Source organism: Bison bison, unplaced genomic scaffold (genome assembly GCF_000754665.1).
Source record: "Bison bison bison isolate TAMUID 2011002044 unplaced genomic scaffold, Bison_UMD1.0 scf7180017864375, whole genome shotgun sequence".
Classification (NCBI taxonomy): domain Eukaryota; kingdom Metazoa; phylum Chordata; class Mammalia; order Artiodactyla; family Bovidae; genus Bison; species Bison bison.
The window spans coordinates 5,431,429-5,440,676 of record NW_011494947.1 but is presented as its reverse complement, the minus strand read 5'-3'; the positions used below and the strand labels follow the sequence as shown (position 1 = coordinate 5,440,676).

Sequence of the window (9,248 nt, the reverse complement as noted above, 5' to 3'; positions counted from 1 at the left end):
GGACCCTCAGGAAGCACCACCAGCCAGTGGCAGAGCTTGGGGTTTGACCCAGGCAGTGCACTCTTAACTGTGCGACTCGGTCTCCCAGGTCACAGGTCAGGAGCGGGGTGCACTCGAGGCTATGGTGAGCGGGTTGTCTCACGCTGATAGCCACTCTGGGCCTGGCCCTCCAAGTTCACCCCGGCACCGTGTTTGTGTCTGGAGGAGCCGCAGTGCCCAGCAGGTGAGCAGAGTGCCTTCGAGGCTCAGGAGCCCCAGACAGGGACAGGCCAGCAGCTCTGACCGCTCTTATGTCTCTCCTCCCACTGGGCACCTGGAGCGTGCCAGCCTTCCCCGCGTTCCTGCAGAGGCAGGGGTTCTCCTGCCTTCTAGGTGATGTGACTTTGCTTTTAGGAGCACTGTCTGTTTTCCCCGAGTGTTTGGGCACTCGGGGCAGACAGATGTGGATTCATATCCCGCTTCTATTTCTTAACTGTGATGTCTTGGGCAAGTTATTTTCCCTCTCTCAGCCTTGATTTTCTTATCACTAAAATGGGGATAAATGACAGTATCTCTTCCTAGAGTTACTGGAGGACTTGATGGACCTTGGTGATCATAATGTCGGCACATGAGGGTGCAATAGATAGCAGCTGTCGTCATGACACAAACTCGAAACCAAGACTGTCCCTAAATAATGGACATACTAAAGTGGCAGGCTTTGGGTTTTGTGCCATTAGAGTTGTTCTAGGGGGATGAGAGCAGGTCCACGGCCAGGCTGAGAAACACTGGGGTGGAGGGTGAGATGTTAGTGCTGGGAAGGACAGCTTTCTCTCAGCTTGCGGGGTTAACCTGAGAGGTCGTGAGCTCCCCGTTGGTGGAGGGTGGGTGGGCAGAGCCAGGCCACCACTTCAGGGGGGTGTCGCAGAGAGGATTCCCAGAGATCACCTCCCCAGCTCCAGAGACACAGACTCTGCCACTGCCCTGCCAGGGCCGTGGGATTCAGACAAAACTCCCATGTCCACCCAGCCCAGGACATGGCCCCCAGTGGGTGCTCCATAAGCCTTGTTGAGTGAATAAATGGTTTATCTCCATCTCCTCCAAGGTGCCTGGCACACAGTATGTGCTCAGGAAATGTTCAGAGGGTGAGTGAATTTGCTGTCTTTCTGGCAGCATGGCTGACATGGATGAGCGGTTCCAGCAGATTCTGTCATGGCAACAGATGGATCAGAACAAAGCCATCAGCCAGATCCTGCAGGAGGTGAGCCCTTGCCCAGGGCATGGGGCGGGGGCACAGTAAGGGCGCAGGGAGCCGAGAGCTGGGCGGCTCAACTCCACGTGGAGGCGCTGTTCTGAAGAGCGTAAGAACCAAGATGCTCAGAGAGTTTAGAAATGCACAGACCGTCAGGATGAGGGGCAGGGAGAGGGCTCTCTGGGTGGTGGTTTCCGCTCACTGAAGTCAGGAGAGGTGTCCTTCTCAGGCACCCCCTCCCCTTGCTGTATGGGGCTCCCTCCTGAGGATCTGGTGGCAGTGCCCACCCCCACTCCCCCTGCAGAGTCGGAACGAGCCCCTGACTTATCCCTTCCAGTCCCGCCGCCCTTTATCTGCTCTCCCTTGGGCTTAGTGGGCGCACAGCAGGTGCTACTGTGTGGACCAGCCCAGGAAGGACCCCTCCTGACTTCCTCCCTCCTCTGTCCAAATTGTTCAGCCCCAGGTTTTCCCATGGACCCTGTCAGGGGTCCCCCACCCTCTCATCTCCTCTCCTTTCTCCCTCTGTGACGTCATCCTCCCATCACGGGCCCATCACTCCCTTTCCTTCCTTCCCAACTCTGATCTCTCTCTTCTTCCCCCCACGATGCTGTGGACTTAGTCCTTGCAAGATTGAGGAAAAGGCTGTATTTCTCAGAGAGGATGTCAGGCTTTGGGGTTAAGATGAGGCTCTGAGCTGGACAGACTTGCGTGCTAGTGCCAGCCAGTTCACTTTCCCAAACCTCACTTTCCTCATCTGTGAAATGGGGCAGTGAAGGCGCCTCCCCCAACCCCCATCATCGGTCGTTCCACATGCACCACGGGGAGAGCCCTGAGCACGTGGCCGACAGGTAGTAAGTGCTTAATAAGTATTATTTTAAAAAACATTAAGCAAGTGAGCTGAAAAGTTGTTGTCTAAGAAGGAAAAGGCGTAGGTTAGGGTGTCTTTGAGGCAGGTTGTATTTGGGCCCCCTGAGCGGCCATGCTGTCTGTCACAGAGCGCCATGCAGAAGGCAGCCTTCGAGGCTCTCCAGGTGAAGAAGGACCTGATGCATCGGCAGATCCGGAAGCAGGTGAGCGCGGCCCTGCCCCCCAGGCCCGCCCTGTGGGCATTCAGAGGCCGCAGTTAAGGTCTGAGTCCTGGCTCCTCCAGGCCAGGCCGGCAGGAGGTCTCCCCAGCACGGGGCGTCACCTACTCGGGGTGTCTGGAGGTACCTGAGACAGCACTGTGGGTGCTGGCTGGTGGGACCTGTGCCCACCACTTGTCAAGATGCCCAGAGCTGAGGGAGGGAGGCCCTGACCGCTGGGCAGCCCCACGCTGACCAACCCCAGGCAGGACCTCTCAGCCGGCTCGAACCGCAGTGTCCTGTGGCCCGGATGGAGGAACTGGGACAGGTGACACCCCACCTGGGTGGGCGGAGCCCTGAGGAGGGGACGTGCTCTCGCGTGGCCTCCGCTGCTGACCCCCGGGTGACCTTGGGTGAGCCGTTGCTCAGCGGGGCTGTGTCTGGCTCACTACTCTTCCCTGGGCAGGTGGCAGGGTGGCTGGAGACAAGCGAGCTTTCAGGCTACAGGACGCACATCACGTCGTATTCAGCACACTTTCAATTTCACATTTTGCATGTTTTTTTTTTCTTCTTCTTCTTTTTCTTTTCTTTTTTGGCCAAAACCAACTTACCTTTTTATTTCCCCTTTAATTTCAACCCTACATTGCCGGACATGAATCTCATTCCTCTGACCAGGGGTTGGTGGGGTCATAAGGGCAAAGGTCACAGGTCAAAGGCACAGAGTAGAGAAGTCACTGGCTGGGGGGGTCTGACCCCCAGGACTAAAAGCCCCCACTCACACCCTGGAGGTATGTGGTGATCCCCTAGATGTTCTCACTATGGGTGGTTCTGACCCACCAAGCCAACTGTTCCTCTGGAGACCACAAGCAGGGACAACCTCAAGGAAAAGGCACACTCATTTACCCGCTGTGTGTCCTTGGGCAAGTTACTTAATATCTCTGAGCCTCGGTTTCCTTGTCTGTGAAATGGAGGTAGTAATACCTCCAACAGCAAGGAGAAGCGATGGCAAAGACGCGTAAAAAGTGCCCAGCACAATCCTAGCGTGTGCCATCTCTATAAATGTCGGCAACTATATTACTGTCCGGAGAAGGCAATGGCACCCCACTCCACTACTCTTGCCTGGAAAATCCATGGACGGAGGAGCCTGGTAGGCTGTAGTCCATGGGGTCGCTAAGAGTCAGACACGACTGAGCGACTTCACTTTCACTTTTTACTTTTATGCATTGGAGAAGGAAATGGCAACCCACTCCAGTATTCTTGCCTGGAGAATCCCAGGGACAGAGGAGCCTAATGGGCTGCTGTCTATGGGGTCACACAGAGTCGGACATGACTGAAGCGACTTAGCAGCAGCAGCATATTACTGTTACTGTAATCCAGTTCCTTCCGTTCCCCTCCGCTCGCTTCTGTGTACAGCTGTCTAGAGGAAGCAAGAGAATTGGACTGGCAAGAGGCTCTGAGAATTCCGTGTCTGTTCTTCACTCTGGCCCGCACCTTGAAGGAAGCCCCTTTGTCCCACACACCCTGATGGGCACCCCCTCTGGGCCGGCCCTGTGCCTGGCTTTTGATCAGCAGTTCTGGCCGGGATAAGCACTCAGGCCCGTGAGATAATGAATTCTGTTTAAAGCCCCGCTGATAAGGTTTACCAGGTTCTCAGTCCCCTTTATTCCAGAGCCTCCCCCGCCCCCCCAGAAAGGATTCTTAGGTCCGCTTGGCCATCCAGGAGCAGCAGTGCAGGACTGAACCGTGTTAACATGAATTAAAAACCCCTGTCTCGTCTTCTGTTTAGATTAAGTTAATAGAAACTGAGTTATTGCAGCTGACACAGCTGGAGTTAAAGAGGAAATCCCTGGACACAGAGGCACTGCAGGTACGTTTAGGGCTCCCTGGCCTGCCCTGTCCCCCCACTACACCCCCACTGACGAGACCTCCCGCTGGTGCCCCACCCCTCTCAGCTGCCCTCCCGCAGACAAGGCGGTGATGCCTCGACCCCAGAAGGCTCGTGTAGGCCCAGCGCAGGCCCAGGTTAGGGGTGGGTCAGCCTGTTGCTAGGCAGGAAGGTCAGAGGAAGGAGGGTTTCATTGCCAAGGCTCACCAGGCTGCATCTCCATCTCCGTGTTGTCTATGTTTTGGAGCTGGGTCGCTACTGAACTCCCTACCTCTCTCAAGCCATGCTTCTGGGGCACTGGTTCTCACAGCTAACACCCCCGAGGGGACAGCATTCTTGGTGTCCCCAGGATGTCTGGAGGAGAGGGCCCATGTCACTCCCTGCAGGCAGCTCCTCTGATCTCTGGCCCTTACTGTGTGCCCTGGGCCGGGAGGGGAAGAGGGGCAGAGGGGCGGCCCTTTCCCTGTTCTGTGTCTCAATCTCTCCACACGTTCACAAGAGGGGCTGGGTCCATGGTGTGAGAGGGCATGTGCCCCATGCCCGGCTTTTGAGCAGAGCCTTCTGTCTGTCCCTGTCCCTGTGTCTGTCCTCAGCAGACAAGTTTTTGTTTATCCCATGGGCTTCTTAATGCAGAAGAGAACTAGGGTCTGGAGTCCTGCTCTCAGGTCTGCCACTGTGTGACCTTAGGTAGGTTGCTTCCCCTCCCCAGGCCTCCAGGCTGCCCCTGCATAAAATAGAAGGAGTCTTCTAGACCCAGCCTATGTCATGGGGCCATCAGAGATCAGTGGGACAGGCCTCAGCCATGCAGAGGTTAGGGGCTCTCAACCCCCAACATAACCACTGTGCTTGGTGGCTTCCTATCTCCTGCCTGTTGGAGCTGTGGGGCTCCCATTTTTGGGGTCTCCGTGCGATTTTCCAAGAGGAAGAGAGGAGTGGAGCGCGGACACAGACGGGCTCTCTGGGGTGTGCCCGTTCCTCCATGCTGGCTGGCGTGGGCCCCTCACCCCTCTTGCCCTTTGCTTCTGCCCAGGCGCTCTGTAGTCAGTGAGCCTGAAGTCGAGGTCCCTGCCGCTTGTCATTTCCTTTGTTTGGTGTTTTGCATCACTGCACTGTCATTGGTCACTAGATCCCATGCCTGGCCTTACCCCCCGGGGAAGGGAGGTACAGGCTGGGAGAAGGGCACCTCCACTGTCTCCCCCTGTCCTCAGCCGGAGATCAGGGACAGAGCCTTGATGGGAGTCAGGCCCACCGTGGCCCCCAACTGAGAGCCGGTTGAGGGGGTGTCCTGCCGCTGCCTTGTGGGGACCTCGGGGGCCGGGGTGCCGTGAGCTCCAAGCACTGGCCATGGTCTTGTGTCGCAGGAGATGATCTCGGAGCAGCGCTGGGCCCTGAGCTCTCTGCTCCAGCAGCTGCTCAAGGAGAAGACGCAGCGAGAAGAGGAGCTCCGGGAGATCCTGGTACGTGTGTGGCGTCCACGTCGTGCGCGGGGTTGCTTTCCCTCCAAGCCCACTGTTAGAAATGTTTCGTTATCCTAGACATCCCCTGAGCTCCACCGTGGGCCAGGCCCTCTGCCAGGAACAGACAACAGCCAGGCCAGTCTCTTCCTGAGCCCCGCACTAGCCCGGGTGGTACGTTTGTGCCATTTGGCACAGACCACGTTAACATGTGCTGTGCACGGCCAGCCTTGTCGTGGCCAGGCTCCCGCCCACAAGGGACCTTGGGGACTCGCTGTTCACCACAGCAGAACGTGACCATCAGGGTCACAGGCTCCCGAAGAGAGGTGTGTCCACAGTCCAGAGAGGGCCAGGCCAGAAAAGGAGAGTCACTTAGCTAGTTCCAAGAGGGGCCGCCGAGGGAGCTAGGGGATGCCCGGGTTGCAGTCCCACGGCCCAGCATGCAGCCGCGGTCCTGGCTGGGCAGCTTGGTGGCTCAGCACAGGCTCCAAGCTGGGTCTGAACCTGGCTCTGACTCGAGACGGCCCTTGGCACTTGGGCCGGCTGCTAATCACTCTGCCAGTCACTCAGTCTCCTCACCTGTGACGTCGAGACTGCTTCACAGAGTTGTGAGAACTGAGTAAAAGGCCATCTCCCAGCGCACAGCAGACTGGCACCGAGTGCCCTGCTGCTGGTGTCACGAGTTTACTCCTCCGTCCCCAGCACCTAGAATAGTGCCTGGCCCAGAGCAACACTTGCGTTGTTTGTTGAGTGACAGGGTGGAGGAATCCGTGTGAATAGCTGACTTCCTTGCGCACCTGTCTCTGTGCCCAGGTCCTGTGTGGACACACCTCTCTCCTGTTCTCAATGCTCCGGCTTTGTGGGTGAAGGTGGGCGAAGTGCCCTCCAGAAGCTGAGTTACCCTACCATCCCAGTTCTCTCCCTGCTGGCACCCAGAGCACGCGCCGAGCCTCCGGGGGCAGACGGCTGCCTACGGCTTTGTTTTTGCCACAGGGAGATGGGAAGGTGTCTCCCCTCCAAGTCATGATGCCCGGGGCGGCGGGGGGCAGGGGCGCCAGGTGTCAGCCGCCCAGGTTCCTGCAGCTGAAACAGTGAGACTTAGTGGAGGGGGATGTTCTTGGTAAAACACCAAGTCCGTCCATATGCCGTTCACAGCCACCCGTGCCATCAGCGTTTCTATTCACTGACTCGTAACTAACAGTGTCTGCTTCCTTCTTGGCAGACGGAGTTAGAAGCCCAAAGCGAAACCAAGCAGGAGAATTACTGGCTGATTCAGTATCAGCGGCTCTTGAACCAGAAACCCTTGTCCTTGAAGCTGCAGGTGAGAGTTGTGGGCACGCCCACCCCGCGGGAGCCCTGGGCCCCCGCAGCGCCAGCTCGCTGATCTGTCTGGTGGAATTCCCTTCCCATCTCTGGGGACCGGTGCACCAGGGCCTGTGCTCGGCCTGGGCGGGCACAGAAATGGGGGGCGGGCATTGGTTCTGGTGGCGGGAAGACAGTTCCTGCCGGGTGGAGCCCGCTGTGCACTCACCTCGATGCGCACTTACGTTGCTGGCTTTGTCAGGTTTACTGCGTGGCGGTGAACTAACTGCGTCATGCCTCTGTCTCTCTGCCCTTACTTAGCCGTCTTGGTAGGAAGAGTCCCAAGAATACATTTTACCTCTTGCGTTACGTGTATCTGAACTCTTCGTGTGCTGTTGTAAGTCACAGCCTCGTGGTTTTTCCCGGTCCGTGGTACACTGGGCTTCCCCCACGGGTGTGTCTTGCAGGAAGAAGGCTTGGAGCGCCCGCTGGTGGCCCTCCTGGTGGAGCTGTCGGCCGAGCACTACCTGCCTATCTTCGCCCACCACCGCCTCTCACTGGCCATGCTGAGCCGGATGGGCCCTGCGGACTTGGCCAAGGTGGACCGCGGCGGCCCCCCGAGGGAGGTTAGGGAGGCGGGCAGGGCCCTGACCTGATGGCCAAGGGGGGACTTGCCCTTCACGCAGGTCTTGGCAAGGCTTGCCGTCTGGAGATGTCTTGGGGCCGCCTTGCTCCCAGCGGGCCAGGACACCTGCCCTGTCTTCCCCCAGTCACCTGGCTGCAAAAGCCAGAGCTGCAGGTGCTGCGGACCCCAGATTGTCCCCTCCGCCAGCCCCTTTCAGGTGGGATCTTCACATCATAGGCTGGGCAGGTCCTTGTAGGTCATCTGAACCATCCTTTCCCCACATCCTGGGTTGACAGTTGTATCGGCAGCACTGCCTGCGCCTGGTACAACCTGTGTGAATTCATTTACTCTTCAGAAGAGACAAATGCTGACTCTGGGGAATACTTAACAGTGCTTGACACTGTTAAGCATGTTTTACATATAATCGTGTTTTAGGTAAACATCTAAGCATGTTTTACATATACATTCATCGAATCCTCATAATAACCTGGGCTTCCCAGGTAGCACAGTGATAAAGAATCTGCCTGCCAGTGCAGGAGACACAAGAATGTGGGTTCAATCCCTGGGTCAGGAAGATCCCTTGGAGAAGGAAATGGCAACCCACTTCAGCATTCTTGCCTGGAGAATCCATGGACGGAGGAGCCCAGCCGGCTGCGGTCCATGGACTCAGAGTCGGACACGACTGAGCACACACACGATAACCTGGGCAGGCAGGTACAGTCATGGTCATTTTTCAGGTGAGGACATGGAGACACAGCAAGGTAGCAGTTTGCCTGAGGTCACATGGCAGAGCCATGTCCAGCCCAGGCGGCTGGTCTGGTGCGGGGGCCTTGCTGTCGCCACTCTGCTGAACTGCCTGGTCCCTCGACAGAGGCAGACACAGACCCCGGGGCTCAGAAGGACCATGTGGGCCGTGTTGTCCACGTTCAGGAGCACTTGCTCTGGAGGCTGAGGGACTGAGCGTCTCGTGCGGCTACTTTGCAGCTGTTCGGCCTCGGTGTGAACCACCTGACTGTGTGAACCGAGAGCCCACCGTTGTAGGCCCAGCCCCTGCACTTGCTGGACAAGGGCTGCCAGTGCTGGGTTCCCTCTCCTTCAGCCGCACTGATGGCCTGGCTGTCAGCCTCCACGTGTCTAGTCGAAGGTGCCAGAAGTCAGGGAGGAGGCGGTCCTGGCGGCTCTGTGCTGCGCCGCAGGCCCCCTGCCCAGCCGTGCCCAGGCCCTGACCCGCCCCCTCGGTCCTCGCAGGTGGGCGTCTCGGAGGCCGGCCTGCAGCACGAGATCCTGCGCAGAGCCCAGGAGCTGCTGGACGCGGCCAGAGCCCAGCCAGGTACCGACGCCCCCGCCTCTCCCAGCAGAGCCGTACGTGGGGGCATGGCCGGAGCGTCACCTGTTTCCCTTTCAGGATGAGTCCCAAGGGCCACTTCCAACCCCTGCCAGTCCTTAAGCTTCCCTCCTAAACGAGCCATTTATAAATGGGAAAAATAGGCCCCAAAATGGAAAACGTGAGCTTTTCCTCCCGTGGTGGAGGGACCCTCCTGGCTTCCCTAAACCCACCCTACTGACATCAGGAACCACATACTCAGGGTCCCTGGAGTAGCGGGAGAAACCCGCTGGACCCAGTGCCCAGCACTGCCCCCAGGGCAGGTGTGTGTGTGGACTGGGAGGCGGGGAGGGGCTGTGGCTGAGT

At 58.1% G+C, this 9,248-nt stretch overlaps 1 protein-coding gene across 3 annotated transcripts in view; it reads left to right on the top strand.

Moving 5' to 3' along the window:
• Nucleotides 1-9,248, top strand: part of LRSAM1 (leucine rich repeat and sterile alpha motif containing 1) — a 35,244-nt gene that overhangs the window by 21,964 nt on the left and 4,032 nt on the right. For 2 of the 3 annotated variants that reach the window (XM_010856915.1, XM_010856916.1), the window contains exons 18-24: nt 1,150-1,237; nt 2,224-2,298; nt 4,079-4,159; nt 5,539-5,634; nt 6,854-6,952; nt 7,401-7,559; nt 8,807-8,888. In XM_010856915.1, the coding sequence (XP_010855217.1) occupies nt 1,150-1,237; nt 2,224-2,298; nt 4,079-4,159; nt 5,539-5,634; nt 6,854-6,952; nt 7,401-7,559; nt 8,807-8,888 (680 nt within the window). The remainder of the gene's footprint in view (nt 1-1,149; nt 1,238-2,223; nt 2,299-4,078; nt 4,160-5,538; nt 5,635-6,853; nt 6,953-7,400; nt 7,560-8,806; nt 8,889-9,248) is intronic. The other variant, XM_010856917.1, reaches the window with a different exon arrangement.